A 23,289-nucleotide genomic window follows, 5' to 3' on the forward strand; every position below is an offset into this window, starting at 1 on the left:
ATTCTCGCAATATTTAAAACTTTTTCATTATTATTATATGTTATGGTGACCTGTGATCAGTGAGTATGACCAGCTGAAAGCTCAGATGATGGTTAGCATTTTCTAGCAACAAACTATTTTTTTTAATTGATGCATGTTGCTTTTGAGATGTAATGCCAACACACACTTAACAGACTACACTGTAGTGTAAACATAACTTTTGTGTGCACTGGGAAACCAAAAAATTCCTTTGATTCGTTTTATTGCAGTATTTGCTTCATGGCCGTGGTCTGAAACTGCTAAGCCTCTGAGGTCTGCTTGTGCGTTGCTTTGTCCTCTGGGGCTCCCTGGTAATAATAAAAAAAATACCGTATATATAATAATAAATGCTATGGTAGCTACCTAAGTTTATTTTGTATTGAGAGGATCCTATTTGTAAAAAGTCTTTACAATTCTTCAGCATCATCTCCTTGATACAGGAGGCCTATGTCCACAGTGTGCATCACTAAACCTCCCCATGCCCAGCACAATCTGTACCATAGGCTAGGACTCCAGTATGTACTTGGTAAGTGAAAGACAGTAATAATAACATCCTCACAGGCAGAGGTGACAATATCTGGAATCAGAGGCAAACTTGTTATATATAAGGAGTTATGCCTGATTCTTGGATCTGGACACTAATTGGCCTGTTGCAGCCTGTGGCAAATGGAGTAAGCAAGTATTTGAGACAGCGTCAGAAATTTAAGTTTACAGAGAATCTCATCAGTCAACACATGGCCTTCCCCTTCCATGCAGCCCTCCTCTTGAGAACGTCATTTGAATGGGCCTCTCCCTGAACACTTGAGTAAGGAAACCCTCTTCTTCTTCTGCCATTGGATACGTTTTAAAAATCTACTTTAAGACCCTGAACACTTACGAGTAAGGAAACCCTCTTTTTCTTCTGCCATGGGATACTTTTTTAAAATCTACTTTATTCTTATTTTTAAAGTTGTGAAAATATTGAACAGAAACCTGCCTCTTGCAGTTCCTGTCTCTGGGTGCTTATTCTGTATTTGGACAGACCAAACCCATACTGCCACACAACATTCATTCAAATAATTGAATCTCCGCCATTGTTGAATATATGGCAAAAATTGGTTGAGTTTCATGATGCAAACTTAAAGAGAAAGTTATCTTGAATAATGAAATTACAATACGTAGAAGGTTTAAGGGCTTGTATGCCATCTGATGGTTTTGAAGTGCGTGGTTAAAGACCTTGAGAGTTGACAGATTAGTCAGGGACTTGTCAAGAGTATTAATTACAAACTTTGAAATCTTGGTCAGTGAAAGTTCATCACAGTGCATCTTGCAAATATGATCAAAGTCTTTTCACTACTGATTTTATGATGCTTAACCACAGTGTGTAAAAAAAATGAAGGTTTTCATTAGAAATTACAGATGCCATGGAGCACATTTAAAGGAAGATGTATTGTTAAACTATTAAAATTCATGTTCTTCCCCTACCCTCCCCCAGCCCCTGTTTTGGGGACCCCCCATTGTCTCTGGATACCTGAAATAGGACTTTGGGCTACTTTAAAGGAACTGTGCTCTTCATAGTTTTAGCATAGCTCAGTAAGGACCCATGAGGGCAGTAAGGTGGGGAGGGAGGTTGTTATAAGTGATGTTTTTAAAACTATGAAAACCTGGGGGCTAACTGTGATTTGGTGAGTGAAAGAAATTTATGGCTGGCTGAGAACTTGAAAATAAAGTGTACAGCTGGTTATGGGAAGGGAAAGCAGTCCCTCTGTCTTGTCCTTGTTGAGTTTTAGAAAAAACAATCTATTCTTTTTGGTAGCTTTTTTCCCCTGGGAATTAAAAAAAAAAAAAATGCACTGGCACCTAAACCGTGGAAAATGAAATTAAAATCCACCTATTGTAGCTCCTCCAAAATCACTACTTTCCCCCCATCCTTCTGCTGAGATGTCTTATCTGTGCCTTCCAGTGGTTATCAGAACCCAGGAGGGTATCTGCCAAGTTCCTTGGTGTTCTCTTTAACTGCAGGTTGATTTCCTGCAGCAGCCAGGTGGAAGGTGCACAGGGATGCCAGTGCTTGGTCTCAGTAACCCCAGCCCCACTGTGCATGCATTTCAGGGACCATGGCCTGCTGCCGGCCAGAAGCGGGAAGGCGTTAGTCTGGGGAGAACTGGAGCTTGTCTCCACCGGTTCACCTGAGGCTCTTCCTCTTCAGTTGCCGCTGCACGCCAGAGGGTGGCACCCCAGGCACTCCGGAGGTGGAGAGGAGGAAAATCATGGGGATTGGAGGAGAGGGGAGGGCAGGGCTGGCAAGGGGAATGTTGATAAATTCTCAGACCTCCGTTTTGAGATTCCCATCTAATTTGGAGTCAGCCCTCACCCCTGTTTGGAAGAAATGGGCTTCTGCCAGACAGGTGTCACAGGTTTAGGGATTTCTAAGATGATAAGGTGAAGGTTTTCCATGACCAATGGCTTCCACTCTCCCGGGTCCGGGAAATCCAAAGGGAAACTAGTTTCCCCAATGGCTACCTGTGGGGTGCTTGGGAGTGGGAACAAAGCAAATGGCGCCCCACGCTGTAAGTGAGCCAACGTCTGACCTGTCACTTTGCGTTCTGTTTTGCAGTTGCTGGATTTGTGCGACTCGGTGAAGGATGATGCCCTGAGGGTGATCTCTGCCTTTAACATTCCACACACCTCCCTCCACGCACCAATCGCAGGAATCACCAATGCGCAGGCCGCCTGGGCCTTCTACCCGGCACCGCTGCAACCCGAGCCCCGAGAAGGGGCGCGCTTTCAGCCGCCCAAGCTGGGAGCCAAGTTATAGCGGGCGTGGTGCGAAGGGTGGCGGCTCGCTCGCAGCTGCCACGACACTAGCTTCTCTGACGCCTGAACTGGGGCCAAGGCCGGCCTAGCATGAGCTGGGCCTCGGCCCTCGGGGATTTGGGGCGCAGAGCAGGGTAGGCTGGCTAGGTGCGATGGGCTGTTGGGATAGGGAGCCAGGCGGCAGCCCGGAACACGGGGCTTTATTATGTAACCCCGCCGGTCCGCAGCACCCTCTCCCAGCTTCCGAGCCCGATCTCCCTAGACACTGGTCTCCCCTGTGAATGCGCCCTACAGCCAGCTGCCGCCAAAGGTCTCCCGTGGTCAGCGGCGACTCAGATTTACAGTAATTTGGAAAACGCAATGGCGTTGCGTGAAAAAAAAATAAAAATCAAACACTCGCGGGCAAAGTTTCAGTTCAACAAGCGATTCTTTTCCTGTGAATCAGACCCTCTTGGAGTCTCAGAGAAAACGCACAGACTGGGAAAGAGGAGTTTGCGCCTGGAATTTTGCTCTGGGCAGAGCGCGAACCCCGGCTTGTCCTCCCAGGCAGGCGGCTTCCGGACCTTAAGACAAGGCACGGAAAATATTTTTACCATATGAAATTGTAATCTGTTCTTTAGAGAAGCATAGATAACAAAGTTTAATAAAGACATTAATTGATGGGAAGGCGCTCGGGCTCCTTGCCGGGGATGGGGAGGCGGGCTAGAACAGTACACCGCAGTAAGAAAAGATTCAGGAACTCTGGAGAGACCACACCCGCAACGCCTCTGGTCCCGGGCGAGGGCCGTAGATTTCCCATCCCATTTCTCAGATCCCAAGTGCCCTACTTCTTTTTTTGCTCCTTTCCCTCAGCCGTCCTTCTTACTCCCTCTCCATATCTCGTGGCAGAGGCAGGAGTGATCATAGCTCTGCTTCTGTCCGCGGGGGCGACACACAGGACCGGAGCAGAGACCTAACGCCCATCTGCACTTCCCACACTACCCCTTTCCTGGGCTGTGGCCCAGTTTCCAGAGGACCTTCGGACCCTGCGGGAGAGGGCAGGAAGGGCTAGAGGTCACCCGGCGCGAAGAGCGCAGCCAAAGCTCCCCAGCACAGTCTGAATTGCATGGCTCCGAGCGGACCTCCTCTTTGTGCCCCAAAACAAGAGTGCTTAACCGGTTGCTTTCCCTGACGCCTCTGTTTTTTAAAAGTGTTCACAGGGTCGCTAAAGCAGACGACGCGGGGGCGGCGGAGCTGCACAGGACCAGAGGACAACCACTGGGGCTTTCTTCTGCGTCGTTCTTTTCCTGTCCCTGTCTGTATCGCCCAACCCCACCGAGAGCTCGGAACACTGGGGCGGGTTTAAGGCGCCCAGCGGGCGCAGTTCTGTTGTTTTCCCGCATGGGCTTAGAGTTCGCCCATGGCCACAACCTGAGGTCTAGGGCAGCGGCTCCAAGCCACCGTCAGGATAGAGATCCGGCCTCTGCGTCCACTTCGCCGAGTCCACGCCCTTGTCCTTTCCCTCCTGCAACGAAATCCCAGGACGGAACCCGGCGTGCTCCTTGAGTCCCCCCAGGAACCCAGGGCCTCCTACACTTCGCTCAGGACTCGCCAGGTGATGGCTGAGAATTGTTTAACCGGGGCCTGTTGTGACTTCCTGACGTTCCGTATCTGGAACCGAGGTGGCCACCAGCGGGATAACTCCTGACTTGATTTGCTCCTCTGCAACTGAGGACCCTTCCTTCTTGGTTCGGGGAGGGAGGCGCTTTAGGGGATCCATAAATTGGGTTTCTTTATTCCATCTAACCACTTCCCAGTGGCAGAATGTTCCATCTCCCGACCGACCTCGCCCCCACTCCCTGACCGCGGCTGTCTCCTAGCCGGGGAGCGCAGGAAGGGGTAAGGGTGGGGACTCCGGACCCACTTAGGAACACATGAGGGTGCCGACCCAGAAGAGCACCCGTCCTCCGAGCAGGCGGGCACCAAGGAGAAAGGGGGTGGGGGCGCGCAGGGAGAAGGAAGGGCGCTCCCCACACCACTCCCGGTGCGCGCCGCCTTCACTGGCCTCAGCGCGCCTTGCGGGAGGTTCTCTGAAAGCCTAACCGATCTCTAGGATCCCGACCCAGCGAAGGTACCATCCTCTCTCCCACCTGAAGGCCGAGATTCCTCTGGGTCTTTTTTTTTTTTTTTTTTTCAAAGGATTTTTTTCTAGTTCTTTTTTCATTTCCCTATTTTACCTGCTCCGCGGGCAGTCCCTTCCTGCCTCGCACCAGGGCTGCGGAACAGACGCCTCCGGGGATCCACTTCTTGCCATTTTCTCCACTCTTCCCACTGAGGGCTGTGTCTCTTACCCGAGGCTCGGCGCGGGGAAAAAGCTAGGTGCCCCTGCCAAGTGGCATGGGGAGGGCGCGCCCAAGACTACCGCGTGAGGTGAGGGCGAGGAAGATGAGCAGCCCTGCCCATCCGGGTCTCACCCAGTACCCCAGACTCTGGGAAAGAGGAGTCCGACACTCACTGCCCAACATGGGACCCGAGAGTTCTTGAGGATCAGCCCACTCCCCACGCCTGCCCCAGAGCCGCTGAGAAATTCCCGAAGCCGATCAAGGGCTCAGGGGCGCCTCCTGAGGCTTTCCGCAGGCGGCGGCGGCCCGCCCTGGTCCAGTGTGCCCGGAGCGCCCCCTCTGTTCCACGCACACTCAGTGGCCCCTGCTGGATAGGGGAGAGGCAAGGGTACACTTTGAGGAGGGAGGGAGAATGGGTGCGCGTAAGCCACCAGCAGCACTAGCCACTCGGATAAACACCCTCGGCTGGGGCAGGGCCGGCAGCGCGCGCGGGGGAACCCGGCCGGGCCACCCCCGCTTTTACCTGTTGGAGCCTGAAAGCGCCAGCGGCTGCGGCGGCGGCGCGGCGGGGCGGGGTGTGCTTGCTCGCGCGCCGGGGCGGGACTTAGAGGGGGCGGAGCTCGCGGTGATTGGGTGAGGACCCTGGGCCGCCAGTCTGAGCTGAGCAGCAGGGGTGTGCAGGTTTCATTTCGCTCCGCGCAGCCTCCAGGTTTAGGTCTTGTGAGAGCGCTCTGTCCTGCGTCGTCGCCGCCGCCAACACTGCCACCGGATTCTCACAGTCACCCTGCGCGCCCCAGCCCAACTGCGGCCAGCATCGCCGCGGGCTGCTCGCTTCGCCCCGCTCCCGCCGCCACCCCCTCGGCGCCCTTTCCCTGGCCCTCGTCCCCCCAATGTCTGACTCTGACTCCCGGACTGAGAAACGCAAGGTAAATACCTCCGAATCCCCGGGAGCGGGCCGGGTGCCGACGAAGACAAGCGCCGGAGCCACTTCGGCTCCACCTCCTGCTCCTCTCCCGAGCACGTGCAGGCAAGAGATGCACATACCCGTCCCACTTGTCGCTGGGCGGGAGACAGCGATCAGGCGGGTCGGGTTCCCCTCCCTGCGCAAGCCCAGTTTGGTGAGGGGTCGTCCTGCAAAAGCTACCGGCATTTGGCCGAAGTGCAGCTCGGCCCGGGATTCCGCGTGAGGGAGTGGAGAAGCTTCTCGGGGTCACCCGGGGAAAGCAAAACGTGCTCTCCGCGCCGTCCCGGGAGCTGCGGCCCCGCTCCACGGTACTGGGCTGCGCGGCGGGAGGGCAGGTCTCGCCGCCCTGTCCCGGAGACCCCCAAGTAGCGGCTGCTTGGTACGAGCTGGTCTAGCGGCTTGGCCCTTCTCGGGTGCTCGGGCCCGTGCGGAGGATTTGCGGAACTGAGGTGGTTATTTAACTGCCGAGCCTCGGCTTTTCCTTGTACCCATTCAGGCCGAGGTTTCAGGGCAGCTTCTGCGTTCGCTCTCTCGGAGGTGTCTGGGGGCCCTGCCCGGTCTGCGGGTGCGCTGCAGACGATACCACCCGCACGACCCATAGACGGCGAAAGACCCAGGGCCTCCTCCGACTACCGGGGCCACGCGGTGGACGAGGCTCGGGCAGCGGAACCTGCTCCATCCGTGGGGCCCGACGGTCTTAGAGACTCGGGCACCCCGACCCCCTCGCAGTGCTGGCGGGCGGTGCGGTACCCTCGGGGGCCTGTTACTCGGTGTTCGTGCTAGTAGGGGAAGAACCGTCGGCCGCGGGGGACGGGGGTGCGCATGTGTTCGTTGTCTGCCGTGGTCATGGGTGCGCGCAGATATGCATTCCCGTGGCCAGTGGTGGCCGCTTAGATGTGGAGCATGTCCGCGCCGCCCGGGGAGAAAAAGGGAGGAATTTGTGGAGGAAGGTGGGTCCTGCAGCTAGGGCAAAGGACGACCTTTGGGGTCTTCAGCCCAGCCGGCCTGGGCGGGGTCGGCGGCCCGCAGCAAGACTGGGGTCTGAGGACCGCCCTGCGGGTGAGAGGGAAGCTCCTGCTTTGTCTCCAGGTGACCGGCCACTTGGGGCGGCGGGAGCCGCTGAGGCTCGTGCGGCGCCCGGACGGGGCACAGAGGCGGTGCGGGCTGGGAGAGCCGGGGCAGCTCGGGTCCGCGAGACTCCCGCAGCGCTCGCGGCCGGGCTGCCTTCGGAGGCGAGTTTGTCAACAATCGCCTCGCCTTTGGCGGCCTGACCCGTAGGCGCCGCCCCCGCCGGCGGCGGCTATTGGCTGTGGCGCGGAGCGACCGCGCGCGGGCCAATTGGGAGCGCGGGCACCCGGCGCCAGCGGCGCGGGGAGGTCGGCGGTGCCGGCGGCGGCGGGCGCAGTGCGCGAGGGGAGGAGCGGGAGGAGGCGGAGGATGTTCCCGGCGGCGGCGGCCGGGGCAGCGCGGGCCAGAGGCGCGGCGCGCGGAGCCGTCGGCTGCCGGACGGCGCGCGGCGGCGGGCGGGCGGCCAGTGGCCGGCTCTGCGCTGCCCCGGGGGCTCTGAAGGCGAGTCCCGGACTTTGTCTCCCGCGCTTCTTTCGTGCTGACGGTCAGGGAGCTCCGGGTCGGCGAAAGACGCGGGCGGGACGCCGTGGGTCTCGGGCCCGGACGCGACGGTCGGAAGGGAAGGGGCGGACGTGAGTTTCGGCCGGATTGCCTTCACAGGGGAGGGTCGGTGGGGAGACGGAGCCGCGTGCCCCGGTGTCCCCTAGTGTGTGGAGTTACTTGGGGACTTTGCAGGGGGCGCCCGGGGCCGGCTTTGGGGAACCCCCCCCATTTGGAGGTGTGCACCTCGCAGTGTGGGTGCATTCCGAAGTTGTGTCGGGTTCGGTGCGGCGCGCTGCCCCCTGCGGGAGGAGGGGCGCGCGGGCTGGGAGCGGGAGGGACCTCGGGCGGGGAGCGCCCGAGCCCGGCCGAGCCGCGCTCGGAGTTACAAACTCTATTGTGACGCACTTACTACGACTGACGGCCCTTGCCAAACCTTCCCCAGACTTGCTGCCCTCAGCACTTTCCGCAGAACAATGGGGCCGGAGTGGGGAACGCGGCCAGCCGCCTGCAGTCGCTGCATCTGCGCCCGCTTCTGTGCTCCAGCGCAGTATCTGATCCCGGGAAATCAGAGCCCGCTGGGAGTTTCCGACTTCTTCAAGTCGGCTCTGGGCAAAGAGCACATAGGAATAGACTTAACACAAGTGCTTTTCCTAAAAACTTCGTGTGTGTGTGCGCGCGCGCGCGCACGGGTTTGTGTTACGGCACCAGTTCACTTTGGCGTTGTAATTGTGTTTTGTTTGGTGGCAGGAAGTTTAGTCCCACCCCCTCACCGCCCCCTCCCCGCAAAGATAGAGGTACCTTTGTTATTTGAGGTGTGTTTTTATTCCTATTTGGAAGATCGTCAGAGAAATAAGGTGAACTAACGACTTCTGTTAAAGTATTTGGTATTCTAAAAATTGTGAAGGAATCCGGGAAAGTTGGCTAAATTTAGTTGTTTGTTGTAATTATTATTTTGCTGAAGATAATCTTAGTTTTTATTTTACTTGCAGAAAAAAAGACCAAATGGCAAAGCAACCTTCAGATGTAAGTTCTGAGTGTGACCGAGAAGGTGGACAATTGCAGCCTGTTGAGAGGCCTTCTCAGCTCAGGCCTGGGGCCCCTACCTCTCTACAGACAGAGCAGCAAGGTAATCCTGAAGTCGAAGGGGACCGCTGCCCCCAAGGCAGCCCTCAGGGCCCACTGGCCCCACCTGCCAGCCCCGGCCCTTTTGCTACCAGATCCCCGCTTTTCATCTTTGTGAGAAGATCCTCCCTGCTGTCTCGATCCTCCAGTGGGTATTTCTCTTTTGACACAGACAGGAGCCCGGCACCCATGAGTTGTGACAAATCAACACAAACCCCAAGTCCTCCTTGCCAGGCCTTCAACCATTATCTCAGTGCAATGGGTAAGCAATGCCTGGGTAAGAGGTAGTTACTGTGTGGCTGTCTGAGTCTCTGTTTAAAAGCTGTGTGTAGCATTTAAACTAAATTCCCTTTTAGAATCCTTTTATTGATTTAGTCCATATTTTGATGGGAATGGAGGATTTGTCCAATAAGACATTAAACCAACATTGTTTTGTTTTGTTTTTTTTTTTACATGACCAAGTTTAGTGTCAGCAATGAAGTGTACCTAGTACAGGCCTGTTGAGCAGTGAAGCTGGAATCCTTGCTGCCTGCCTTTGTTATATGTTGTTCTAACCACAAAGACTGACTTATCAATCACACTGTGCTTGAAGGGGACTCAGTCAGATACAGCAAAGAGCTTAAAAACGTAACCAGATGTATGAGGAAAGATGAGACAAGTTAATCATTTTCAAGAGTGACATTTTTGAAAGTGGTGTAGTTCATCAAGGCAGTACCAATAGAGAACCAGAAAAATGGGTTGTTTTCTACTCAAATTCCTCTTTGGGCTGATTTTTTTGGTTCACTCAGATGTTTTTGGATATGATACTAATAAGATTGTGGGGTTTTATTTCAGGGATTAAAGACCATTTTAGGGTCTGAACCAGGAAAACCTGGCAGTACAGTGAGGGAGCTAACCTGGTGGGGCTGTGGCAGATTGGGTAGCATTTGCACTTTGTACATTAGGACTGTCCCCCCCCACCACCACCAATCTGTGGATGTGTGGTCTCAGAGTGGTAGGTTTTCCTACAGTATAGTGCAAGATAACCCAGGAGCACAGATTTTGGTACCAAAAATCCTAGCATCAAAGGTGTTTTGACACTGACAATTAATTTAGAACTTTGAAAGCACTGTGCAAGCCACATAAAAACATCTGCTGGCTAGATTTGACCCTTGAGCCCCAGCATGTGACTTTGAGCATGTTAGCTCTGGTGACCTGAGTAAGGGAGTACGTCTGTGTTGATTCAAGTCACCCTTCCCCACTAATGGAAAATATTTTGGTCGGGATTCACCAGAATCTTAACTTACCATTTGGACAGAGAAGCCCTTCCTTCCTGCATTAATGAAATATAGATAAGTTGGCAGCGCGATTCCTTAAGGATCCAGTTTACAGTCCTTTTCCGTGTAGATCACACTTTTGCCAAAGGCTAACGAAAACGGAGTTCTCAGGCTAGACACTTGGCTGCTGGAACATAGTGTCAGATTTTGCATTTGCCGATACTGCAGGGCTCTGTCTCTTCAGCTTCGTAGAGGTGTGGGTCTGTCCCCGTGTTAGAGTCAGAACTTGAGAGGGTTGGTCAGGTTGGGTATACCTGGGAAATAGCAAGCAGGGACGGCTGAAACACTGGTAGCTATGCATGTTGGCTGGGCGTCTGATGCTAAAAAGTGAGATAAGCTATTAGGATCCTTCCTTAGGAAAAGGAGCTCGAAGTTTTATTGCTGCTATTACTTTAGTTATTACTACCCTCCTGAATTCATCTAAACCTTAGAAATTGGTGCTTACAAATGTTTTTCTGCCTGTACTCCTGAGTATATGAACCTATAGCAGTTCTTGTCACTCTGAGGAAACAGGGCTTTATGGGCTGTATTTTTAATACCTATGTATTTTAAGGATCCTTCGGAACTCATAGTTTTCCCCTGCAGACCTATGAATCCATCTCTACAGATGGTGGCTTAATGCACAGAAATAGTTTCTCTTCTTGTTAATCAGGAATAGTAAGTGACCTAGTGTTTGTTCTTATTTTGGGTGGTTTTCTTTTGTATGTATGATGACATACTGTTTAGTGAGGTTATTAAGAGGTAAGCACCGTTACTCAAGATGACAGATATAAAGCTTTAGAGATCACAATCTAAGTTATTAAGCAAAGTTATGTTTATACCTGTGAAGTGAAGTCATGGATCCTGAGGTGTAACTTTAGAGTAGTAACTACATTCCAGTCGATTGGCATGATAACTGAGCCTTTAATGCACAGGATTAAGTGATAAGGTGTAAGAAGTTTGTTAGTGCACCAAGGTAAGTTTTCAGTATTAAGTTCTGAGGAGATTTGTTTGTTGGGGTGGGGGCTGAATGGAGGACTAGAGAAGACTTAGTCAGATATGAGGTTTATTCAACTGTAGGATAAAATTGACAGCCTCTGTAGTTTGTGACTTTTTTTTCCTGATTATTCTTCTAACAGTTCCATGCCTAAAGGCCACGAAATATGCTGAGTTGATAAATTCTGGTTCTCTTCTTTCTAGTCAGGTTTAGTGTTCCTTACTCCACCATATCCGTTAAGATCTTCAATGAAGCTTTTGATAATTTATTGCAAAATACATTTTTCACAAAGAAGTCTTTATGATGGGTTTTAGCCAGGGCAACAAAACAGGAGGTTAAACAGAGGTGCCCCTTTGCCCGGGGCTGCTGCTTGAATCACCCACAAGATAGTTTTTGCTCAGAGAGTGGGGATAGATAGCAGTGGATCTTCAGTTCTGTTCCTGCATGTTTGTTCTAATGAGAAAATAAATTCTTGTCTCTGGGATGTACATCAAGTAAATGTTTATACTAGAAATGCCTTCATATTTTCCTCCATACCCCCTATTTTTCTGGGTATGTTCAAACAATGTTACATTTTTCCATGAGAAGCAGTGGTTCTGTTGTTGTTGTTTTCATTTTTTTCTTTCCTTACTTTTACAAACCAAATTGTAGTCTCCTTATACCCTGGGTGGATTAACTTGACCTTTGCTCTCAGTGAATAACTGATTATTTTAGTCAAAATCATTGACAGAGGTGTGGGTTCCTGCTTGCCTTTTCTGACGAGTGTGCTTACGCCGTATGTGTTTTTAATACAAGTTGTGTACTAATTCTCACAAATTCATGCTTCGGAGGTGTAGTTATTGCGGTTGGAAATAGGAGTTGAGAAAGGTCAGAATGTGCCAGTGAATATTGTGAACAGGGTGAAAGCTAGTTAATTAACAACGTCCACGTGTCAGATGACTTAAACTTTGTGTTTATTCCCTGGAACATCAAGAGTTCAGAGTCAGGAGTTGTGTTTTCTTTGTTTTCCTCCACATCTTGGCATACTCCTCTTGGAACTGGTAATTGGCTGACCCTCCTTTTAGACCGTGAGCCCTCTGAGGAGAGGCACGATGTCCTGGAAATCCTAATGAGGGCCTGACAAAGAGGAGACGCTCAGGAGATGTTCAGAGTTTCCCGTCCTGCCCATCAGTCTTTCATAGAGCCAACAGAGGACAATTAAGACTTCAAAAATAGTCTAGTAGCAAGAAAAAGACCTTTTGCGCCACCCCCACCCCCAAAAATATTTTTAGTTATTTGGATCGAACTATGAGGTTTGTCACGTGGGATGACAGGTGAGGTCTAGCTCACCATGAACCCAGTAGGGAAGCCACAGGTGAGTACTGAACAACTGGAGATGCAACTAGTTCCAATGGAGACGTGCTTGTTAGTGTCCATTCACACACATTACTTAGTAGGTAAAAAAGAATGTAAAATACCTCCGTCATTTTCATATTAATGACCTGTGGAGATATTTTTAATATATTGGGTTAAGTAAAAAAAAATTTTTTTTTATTGTTGTTAAAAGCCCCTAACACTTAACCATCTTAACCTTTTCTAAGTGTACACTTTAGTAGTGTTAAGTATATTCACAGAGTTGTACACCCCACTCCCAGAACGTTTTCATCTTGTAGAACTGAAGCACTGTACCCATTAAACCTCAGCTCCTGGCAACCTTCATTTTATCTGTCTGTGATTTTGATTCTTACAGATATCTGATATAAGTGGAATTATACAGTATTTATCTTTCCGTCACTGGTTTATTTCACTTAGCGTGATGTCCTTAAGTTTCATCCTTATTCGTCATTATTAGCCCTTCCTTTCTTTTTAGAGCAAAATAATATTCTGTTGTATTTATGTAACATTTTAAATTCAGTCATCTATCAGTGACTCGGATTCTTCCATCTCTTGGCTTTAAGTGTGCAAACATCTCATAGATAAGGCTTTTTTAGTTCTTTCAGGTATGAAAGCAAACATTTCCTGAAAATCACACTCTCATATGCAACAGGGGAATCACTGGATCATATGGTAGTCCTATTTTTAATTTTCTGAAGAACCTCTGTACTGTTTTCCCTAGTGGTTGCACCACTTTGTATTCCCACCAACAGTGTACAAGGGTTCCAATTTCTCCACATCCTCTCTAACATTTTTTTCTTTTTTAATAGTAACCATCCATGGGAGATGATACCTTACTATAGTTTTTTTTTTCCCCTCATGATGAGTGACACTGAGTATCTTTTCTTATGCTTATTGGCTATTAAAATACATTTTTTATATTCATTTTACCTTTTTTTTTTTTTTTTTTTACTTTTTAAAAAGTGTTCTTTCTAGAAAACTGTCAAATTAGATCTGTGGCTAGCATTCTGTTTTTATGTGGATGGACTGCTTTGCAAATGGGGGAGCTAGGATGTACAGTGGTGCTTTAGCAAGCCAGACAGACCTTGTTCTTCCCACTCAAAGCACACCATTTCCTTGGAACTTACTCCTTTGGTTCCTTTTGTTGACTTTATAGTGAAAGTAATTAACCTAATCTTGTAAGCATCTTAAATGAGCTTTGTCCATAGATATGTTCTTCAGGCAAACATAAGTATCAGTTTGGGTTTACCTTTTTTAAAACTCCATGATACATGTGGGCTTTGAAAAAGTTGAAAGTGGGGTGGTTTGGTTCTTCAGGCTTCTCAAGGCTGCCTGGGAACCTGATGATGATCTTCTTTGCTGAGGACCCGCTTCTGGCATCTAGCCCCAGGCTTGCTAGTTAGGACACCAAGAGAAATATCCACTTTATAGGTTCTGAGTGGGGAGAGAAAGTGAGAAAAGTGATTTCTTTTTTTTACTGGTTCCAGACAAAATTTTAATAATTGATAGCTTTATAGACAGTTAAATTTTATATATTTTTTATTTTGAGATAATTACAGATTCACATGCAGTTGAAAGAAATAATGCAAAGATCCTAGGGAACCTGGCTGGCTCAGTTGGAAGAACTCACAGCTCTTGACCGTGGGGTGTGAGTTTGAACCCCACATTGGGTGTGGAGATAGCTTAAAAATACAATTTTAGAAAGAAGGAATACAGAGATCCCAAATGCCCTTTACATAGTTTCCCCCATCTTGCGTCAATAGTATAATGTCACAACATGGAAGTGACATCAGTAGAATCCAGCTACCTCATTCACCTTTCACCAGTCCCACGTGCCCTCCACTTAGTGCGTGCATGTAATTTACTGCTGGGCTGTTTATCATCACATGTGGAGATGTGTGATCAGCATTACCATCAAGATACAGAACAGTTGCATCCCCAGATCCCTGTGTGCTACCTTTTTGTAGCCACAGCTCCCTCCCTTCTGCTCCCACGCCTGACAACAACTCATCTCTACCGCGTATCTACACTTCTGTCATATGTGACCTTTAGAGACGGGGTTTTTTGCTCAGCGTAATTCCATGGCGATCCACCCATGCCGTCTCTGTCAGCAATCGCTTGGTTTTTATTGCTGAGTAGCCTTCCACGGTATGATGTGCCACCGCAGATTGACCTGTTGAAGAACATTCAGGTTGCTTGCAAGCTCTGGTGGGGGCCTGGTCCCGTGGGCACTTGGGGAGGGCTCGCCAATCCACACAGCTTGTCATCCAGTATCCCCAGCCCGTCTTCTGGTTTTTTTTTTTTTGGTTTTTTTTTTTTTCCTAAAAGTTTCTATAATTTCAAATTTTTTATGTAGAGTTAATTTGTGAGGTGTGAGGTATAGATCAAAGTCTATGTCTAGGTCAAAGGTATAGATCAAAGTGTTCTTTTTGATTACAGACCCATTTGCTCCTGCACCATTTATGAAAATCGTTAGCCTTTTTCCATCTACCGTTAGCCTGTGAACAACATGAAGTGAGGGGCGCCATGCATGGAAAATCCATGTATAACTTTTGAGTCCCCCAAAACATGACTACTCTAAGGCTGCTAATGGCCTGCTGCTGACTGGAAGCCTTAACAAATATCACAGACTGTTGATGAACACATGTGTTGTGTATTATATGTGTTGTATACTGGAGTCTTACAATAAGCTGGAGGAAAGAAGAGGCTATTGAGAAAATTATAAAGCAGAGGAAATACATTTACAGCACTGTACTGTATTTATGGAAAAAAACACACCTGTAAGTAGACCTTGTGATTCAGCAGTCAACAGTAATTGTTTTTGCACCTTTGTTACAAATCAGCATATTTTTGTGGATCTGTTTCTGGGTTCTCTCTTGTGTTCTGTTGAACTGTGTGACTGTCCCTCTGCCAATACCACACTGCCTTCATTACTCTAGTTGCATACTGAGCCATCGAAATGCATAGTGATTCCTCCAACTTTTTTTTTTTTTTCCAGAGTTCTTTTAACTGGGGTCCTATGCCTTTTCATCTATATTTTAGAATAAGCTTTCCATAGGGATTGTGTTGAACTTATAGATGAATTTAGGGGAGAATTTGCACTTTTACTATGTTGAGTTTCCAGTCCATAAACAGATATGTCTCTTCCAAGTATTTAGGTTTGTAGGTTTTGTAGTTTTTCAGTGTGCAGATCTTGTACATGTTTTGTTAGATTTAATTCACTTGGGAGCAGTTATTAGGAGTATTATATTTTTAAACTTGTTTCCCATAGATGCATTTCATGTTTGTGTGTTCTTGTATCCTGGAGCCTTGCTAAACTCAATAGTTACGGAGTTTTTTTGTAAATTTCTTGGGAGTACAATGAAGACATGTTATCTGCATATAGGGAATTTCATTCCTTCCTTTCTGATCTGTGTGCATTTTTTCTTGCCCTATTACACTGGCTAGAACTTCTAGTGCTATGTTGAATGAGAGTGGTGAAATCAGATGTCCCTGCTGACAGTTTTTATCATGAATGGAATAGGTGTTGGATTTTATAAAATGTTTATTCTGTATCAATTTATATATATAAGTGTGTGAATTTACTTATTTTAATCTGTTGATATGGTGAGTTACAGTGATTTTCAATGTTAATCTATCTTGCATCCCTGGGGTAAGTCCTACTTCGTCAGGGTGTAGTTCTTTTCATACATTGCTGGGTTGAATTTGCTCATGTTTTGTTGATGGTATTTGTGCCTAAGTTCATGAGAAGTATTTATCTGTTTTCTTTTTAAACTGTTCTGGTTTTGATCAGGGCCTTAATAGAAAGTTGGGAGATGGTCCCTCCTCCTCCTTTTCCAGAAGAGAGTGTGTAAAATTGGTATTTAATTCTTTAAATGCTTGGTGGAATTCTGTAATGAGACCAGGTGGACCTGAAGGTTTCTTTCTTTTGGGGGGGGGGGTGGAAGGAGTTTAAATTACAAATTCAGTTTTTTAGTGTTTGTAGGACTATTCGGGTTGTCTGTTTCATCTTGGTTGAATTTTAGTAGTTTGTGATTTTCAACCACAAGGAATTGGTCCATTGCTTCTAAGTTGTTGAATAATGAATGTATAAAGTATTTAATTGTTTCCTTATTATCTTTTTAAGGGGGTGTAGGATCTGCTGTGATAGCCCATTTCATTCTAGATATTGATGATTTTTGTTTTCCTATTTTTTTATCCTTATTGAAGTTTTCCTGGAGGTTTATTGGTTTTACTTTTTAAAATCAACTTTTTTGTTTCGTTCATTTTTCTCTCTTTCCTGTTTTCATCTTTATTGTTTATTATTTCTTAGTTTGCTTTGTGTTTGTCTTTTCTAGTTTCTTGAGATAGGAAGTTGGAGTAACATTTTGAGACCTTTCCTCTTTCCTACCGTAAGCATTTAGTGCCGTAAATTTCCCTTCACCGCTGCTTTAATTGCATCCCAAATGTCTAGGTCTGTTGTGTTTTCATTTTCATTGACTTCCATGTATTTTTATTTCCTTTGTAATTTGTTGAGGTCTGTTTTGGTAAATGATTCACAAGTGCTTGAAAAATATCTGTATTCCGCTGTTGTTGGATAGTGTTCATTATATATGTATCAATTAGATCTTGTTGGTTGATTGTGTTATCCAGTTCTCCTATAGCCTTTCTGATTTTTCTCACTGGTAGTTCTGTCAATTACTTAGACGAATGGTGTTCAAGTCCCCAACTGTAATGATGGATTTGTCTATTTCTCCTTTCAGATCTCTCTGATATTGCTTCCTGAATTTTTGAGGCACCGTTGTTTGGTGTTTACACATTTTGAATTGTTAATGTCTTCCTTTTGGATTGATCCTTTTATCATTGCTGTAATGTCTACTTTATGCGATGTCAACAAAGTCACTCCTGCTTTTCGTAAAAAGTAGTTATAATGCTATGTCTTTACACAAGGTGTTTTTTTTTTTTTCCATTCATTTACTTCTGACCTACATAGTGTTGTATTGGAGGTAAGTTTTTTTGTATACGGCATATCTTCAGTTAATACTGTTTTATCCAGTCCATCAAATCTGTCTTCTAATGGTCTACTTAGATCATTTACATTTAAGGTAATTGTTAATATGTTAAGGCTTAAACCTGCCGTTTTATCATCTTTCTGTTTCCTCTATTTCTGTGTTTCTTTGTTGAAACTTTACTCTGGGTTATTGGAACATTTTTTAGGATTCCATCTTGATTTTAGCTTTTTTTTTTAAGATATAATTTTTTATTTATTTTTTTTTTTAAAGAAAACTGCACATCCATCTTGGGGCCTGAATGCCAAAATCAAGAGTCCTGTGCTCCACAGACAGCCAGGTGCCCCTGTGTCCCTTTAGGTTTCTTTACCTGCCCCACTTTCAGATATAATTGTCTTAACATTTCCTCTGTATACATTGAGCACCATATCTGATGGTGTCATATTTTTTTGCTTCATATATCAAATATAATGTAAGAAGCTTATGAGAAATAGGCGAGTTTATTATATTTCCTCCTCTCTTTTTCCCATTTCAATATTTTTTCCTTTCTGTGGTTCTAAGCCTTCAGTTATAATTTCCTTTGTGTTCAGAGGACTTCCTTTAAGTCATTTCTAAATGATAGGCTGCTAGCAACATGCCTTAATTCCTGTGTTTGAGAATGTCTTTGTTTTCCCTTCATTCTAAAAGGATATTTTCAGTGGATATAGAATTCACAGTTGATGTTTGTTTGTTTGTTTGCTTTGTATTTTCCTGACCTTAAGAGACCTGCCACTTCATTCTGGCCTTCATTGTTTCAGATGAGAAGTCTGTCATCTTACCAATGTTGTTCTCTTTTAAGTATTATGTCATTTCTGCCTGGTGCCTTCCAAGGTTTTTTCTTTGTTGTTGTTGTTGTTTTTTTTAGTTTCCAGAAGTTTAATTATGATGTGTCTTGGATTTCTTTGGGTTTCTTCTTTTTGAGGTTCACTCAGCTTCTTAAATCTGTGGTTTTATTTTGTGCCAGGTTTGGGAAGTTTTCAGCCATTATGTCTTTGAGTATTTTTTCAGTCTCTCTCTCTCTCTTTTGGGACTCCTATAACAAGAATGTCTTTTTGTTGTGACTCACAGATCCCTGAGACTCTTCAGTTTTCATTCTATATTCTGTATTCGGAGTGAGTAAATTCTATGGACCTAGCCTTATGTCTACAGATTCTGTCGTCTGTCATTCCCACTCAGTTGAGCCCAGCCAGTGAGGTACCCCTCCCCGCCACTAGTTGTAACTAACAACTTTTCAGTTCTAAAATTTTTGCTTGCTTCTTCCAAGTGAGGCAGAAGTTCATATCCCTCCTTGGCCTTGCCGATACTTTCCAGCAAAAATGGGGCACCAGATTGCATGGATTCATTGAGTTCATTTGAGGGTGTGTGCTTGGCTCCCTGCAACCCCTGCTGACACCTGGAAGGGGGAAGTGGTGGAGGGCCGACACACAGCCTTGCTTCTGCAGGGTGGAGGCTAAAGCTCAGCTCTTCTTAGCTCCTTGCGTTTACAACAGAGTGGAGGTGATGGGAATGAACACCAGCCCTGTCTCCTACCACCTTGTTCCCCTCATAATGGCTGGGTGTGAGCTCCTGATCTTTCTCCTTAATGCCAGTTGGGAGTGGAGGCTCAGTGACCCACTGGGTCCTGCAGACACACAGGCCTCGGGTAGGGAGAACCTATGGGCCCTAGCCCTATCTCCTACCACCTCATGCAGTTTTGTTGCTGCCAGGTGGGTCTGCAGGCTCAGCTCCCCACTGGGCCTTCCCCCAACCAAAGGTGGGGGAAGTGGTGTTCTCACTTGCTCTGACTTGTTCTGTCTCACTGCTCATTGATGCTTGGTGGGGGGTGGGGGGTGGGGGCCCAGCGTGTTGCCGGGCCTGCTGATAGAGGGTACGTGCACGTGTGTGTGTATGTGTTTGAGAAGTGTCAATAAACCCCACTTTGTACCACCTTCTTGCTGCTTAGTGGGGTTGGAGGGTCAGCTTGCTGCTGGGCCCCAGTGCTACCCTGGAAGGGGGTGGAATCAGCATCATTTGCTTCCACTGGGAAGGGGATGAGGGATAACTACCCACGTGGTTTCTCCAATACTCTTCTGGCAGGGCAGCGGGATTGGCTCTGCCTGCCTCTGCAGGGAGAGCCTGGCAGATCAGCTCCCCCTTAGCCTGCTAACGCAATCTGGTGGTGGAATCCCAGCTCCTGGCCCGGCCATGCTGAAACTGCACGTGTGGTGTTCAGCTGGGGCGGGGCAGCTATTGCCAAGAATGTATTCTCTTGTGAGGCCGCCCTCTCCCCAGTGCTCTCGCCAGGGAGACCAGCCTTTCCTGAGAGCGCGGTCTCTGTGAAAGTTGGAGCCTAACAGTTGGAGAACTCCTCAGGACCCTGTCCAGGAAGTATGGAAAGTAATGAGGAAGCAGGGACCTCTCGGCCATGTCATTCCTCAAGTCCCGGGGTCCCCAAGCAGCCCACCTCTTCTTTCCCCTTTCAGCATTTTCATGTTTATTGTGCTCTCTAGGGACCGGGGGGGGGGGGCGGTGGTTGGGGTAGATGCCACCTTGGTGGGATTAGAAGTCTGTATCTTCTTTTAACTAAGTACTTATGATGGGTATTGATTGGCTGTAACTACAGAGTACTGCTTGGAATTGTAGCCACCGCCTCCGTCACCCTCTGTTTTCAGTCTATGGAATAATGGGCTTTTCACATCGGGAGATTTAGCAGTACTCCTAGCCACTGTTTTCAGATGGTAACTGCAGAGTCTCTCATTGTAGCTGCCTTGAGGATGACCTTGGTGGTGAGGCCATGGCGTGTCCACCCTGCTTCTCTCCCATATCCTGTCATTCCAGTCAGTTTCCATGTGCCATAGGGGAACTTATAGAGAAAATAAGCCCTGTAGTCCTGCCTGATTGCACTATAAGGCAGAAAAAGATTCATTGTGCATTGACGTGTGTTGTTTTATGTGTCGGGATTTGTGGTGTTAGGTTGGAAGATGTGCATAGAACTGAATGCTAGGCAGTCTGATACCTTGCTTCCTGACCTCCTTGTTCATGAAGGAATTGGAGCCCTTGCCTAGTGCCCAGATCTCTTCATGCCCCTGGTCTGTGGTCGCCCTGCCTGTGTTGAGGGTGCAGGGGAGACTCCCCATGGACCACCCCCTCTCCCTGTCCCAGCCGCCACTTCCCACACCAGAATTCATAGGTCTTCATTCCTCCTTTGTGGGGGCAGCTCAGTCTCAAAACAAATTCCTCATGTGACAGAACGTCTAGCTTTTTTCTCATCTGGTCAGTGTCCTCTAGTGGTTCTCCTTAGTCTATGGCTGGGACCTGTGCTGGGGCGTGTGAGCCAAGACTGCTTTCCTTCTCTGTGGGTGTCCTGTTGACAGAAACCAAATGCGTGTCCTGTAAGACCTTGTGGACTTGGCCCTATGCTGTGCTCCAGGCTCTAAGCACCGTGCCACCCACTCACACTCAGACCCTGCTCTGGAGCCACAGAGCAGAGGGAGGCCTGCATTCCTTTCTACTGCAGGAGATGCTAGGAGACTCATGTGTACAGGGGGATCATCATGGCATTATTTATCTCAGCCAGGGGGGGAAAAAAAAAGAAAAACTGTTGACTGTCCTAATGGTATGGGGGAATCTCTTCAGTTATTACAAATCCTCTTGACAGACTGTGGTGCTGTCTTCTTAATGATGTTAAGAAGAATAATGGCATGGAAAATGCTGCTGGCCTAAAATTCTGTTAGAAAAGGTTACAAAATTATTGCTGATATCTTAGTGTCTTAGTCTGTTTTTGCTGCTATAACAAAAATACCACAGACTGGGTGTCTTCACCAAGAAACACTGATCTCATACTTCTGGAAGCTGGTAGCCTGAGGTTAGGGTGCTAAACACGTCCAGGTTCTGGGGAGGGCCCTCTTCCTAAACTTAGACATCACTGCCTTCTCATTGTGTCCTCACATGATGGAGAGAGACCTCTTACAAAGGCACTGGTCCCGTTCGTGAAGGCTCTACGCTGGTGCTCTCATCACCTCCTACAGGCCCCATGTCCTAATACCATCACACTGGAGAGTAGGCCCAGCTCATGAGTTTATGGTGGGCAAAAACATTGGTGTTCAAGAAGTTTACAAAGTATGTTAACTGTAACAAAGATTAGAAGGACAATATATCAAAAGGTTAAAAGCAAATTATTTTGCATTCAAGTTTCAAGTAGTCTTACCTGTGTGCCTTTTTGTGTTGGCAAAATCATAACTAGCATTTATAATAGAATAAATCTAATATACAATACATACGTCAAATTTTCTTTTAATTTTAATCTTCATTTTAACATACCCAGCAGCTTGTCCCTGTGACATGTACATCTTACATGTATGATTCAGTATTAAGTGTCATGCCCCTTATGTTGGTAAAGATTTCATCCGGAAGGGGCACCCGGGTGGCTCAGTCAGTTAAATGTCTGCCTTCGGTTCAGGTCATGATCTCGGGGTCCTGGGATCAAGCCCTGCATTGGGCTCCCAGCTCATCGGGGAGCCTGCTTCTCCCTCTCCGGCTCCCCCCACCCACTCGTGCTCTCTCTTTCTCTCAAATAAATAAATAAAATCTTTTTTTTTTTTTAAATGGTTTCATCTGGAAGATCAGGCTTGTAACCCATTACCAGAAGTATTTGCCGATGGACAGTAGCCCCCTAATACACTCTACTGGGGTCTGCTTTTTATTTAGCAAAATGAGTATTGTGAAACATCTCCATTCAGTCGGATTACAGATTGTTCTGACACAGATGGGCTGCTACTATGTTCTGTGCTGGGCTGTGTGTAGGTCTGGGACAGGATCTGGGTGGAATACCAGCTATTCTTCAGACCCACCGAAGGACCTGGGCAGACCTGCTGTCTGTCTGAGTTTGTTTTCTCATCCATCAAATGAAAACAAGTGCTTACCTCTGGGTTGTGGGAACTTCCATATAAGCTAGAAGAAAGCATCTGATGAGGGACTCCTGGGTGGCTCAGTTGGTTAAGTGTCTGCCTTCAGTTCAGGTCATGACATCAGGGTCCTGGGATCGAGGCCCGTATTGGGCTCCCTGATCAGTGGGGAGTCTGCTTCTCCCTCTCCCCTTCTCTGCTCATCAAATAAATAAATAAAATTAAAAAAAAAATAGTAAGCATCTGGTGGGAACTGAGTTGCTAATTTCTCCTTGCTCCATAACGACCTGTTGCAGCCATGGGTTTTCAGTAAGTATAACAGTAATGAATGTTCTCTCCTGCTTTCCATGGAAAGGAGCTGTTTCAGGAGTATAGGAAACTCACAGGGAAGTGAATTCATCTGGAAATGCTACTATAATTCTGACTCCCCTAGGTCCTAGAACAAACATGCAAAAAAGGTCTTTTTTAGTAACTGACATGGTGGGAGCGGGGAGGGGAGGTCTGAATCACCCCTAACCTGCCCATGAACCTGCATATCACCCTAAAAAGAACCTTGGCTTCTTTGGCAAGTCTTTGGACCATAGAGAGACATCTGGAAACCGCACTGTGTCTGAGCTGGGCCCATATCGGGGACACCTGTGAGAGATGGCCCATTGCACTTGGCAGAAACTTGACTAGAGTTCAGCATGTGTATTTGGAGAAAGAATGGTCCTGAGACAGAAGACACAGGCTAACCTATGTTTTCCTGCAGTCCAATAAAGCCCCCTTTTTTGAAATGAGATATTTTGCTTTCTGTTTTAGTATTAGAAATATTCATTGCCTGAATAGAATGAAGAATTTTAAAACAGCTTCCCTCCCCCCCACTTTGAGGGAAGTTACGC

At 47.4% G+C, this 23,289-nt stretch overlaps 2 protein-coding genes across 18 annotated transcripts in view; both read left to right on the forward strand.

Moving 5' to 3' along the window:
* ACOXL (acyl-CoA oxidase like) overlaps positions 1 to 3,190 on the forward strand; it is a 326,290-nt gene extending 323,100 nt beyond the window's left edge. For 3 of the 4 annotated variants that reach the window (XM_032843889.1, XM_032843888.1, XM_032843890.1), the window contains one exon: positions 2,615 to 3,190. In XM_032843889.1, the coding sequence (XP_032699780.1) occupies positions 2,615 to 2,815 (201 nt within the window). In that variant the 3' untranslated portion in view covers positions 2,816 to 3,190. The remainder of the gene's footprint in view (positions 1 to 2,614) is intronic. The other variant, XM_032843891.1, reaches the window with a different exon arrangement.
* Positions 3,191 to 5,771: 2,581 nt separating this feature from the next.
* The window catches only part of BCL2L11 (BCL2 like 11), a 41,464-nt gene continuing 23,946 nt past the window's right edge, over positions 5,772 to 23,289 (forward strand). For 6 of the 14 annotated variants that reach the window (XR_004381048.1, XR_004381047.1, XM_032843894.1 and 3 more), the window contains exons 1-3: positions 7,537 to 7,799; positions 8,700 to 8,836; positions 9,005 to 9,094. Coding sequence is in view for 12 of the 14 variants with exons in the window: in XM_032843894.1 (XP_032699785.1) it covers positions 7,537 to 7,799; positions 8,700 to 8,836; positions 9,005 to 9,094 (490 nt within the window). In the remaining 2 variants the exon portion in view is untranslated. Of the gene's footprint in view, positions 6,062 to 7,536; positions 7,800 to 8,416; positions 8,565 to 8,699; positions 9,095 to 9,293; positions 10,838 to 23,289 lie in introns of those variants that run through there. The other 8 variants (XM_032843901.1, XM_032843902.1, XM_032843897.1 and 5 more) reach the window with 8 other exon arrangements.

Source organism: Lontra canadensis, unplaced genomic scaffold (assembly GCF_010015895.1).
Source record: "Lontra canadensis isolate GAN:19392208 unplaced genomic scaffold, GSC_riverotter_1.0 scaffold144, whole genome shotgun sequence".
NCBI lineage: Eukaryota > Metazoa > Chordata > Mammalia > Carnivora > Mustelidae > Lontra > Lontra canadensis.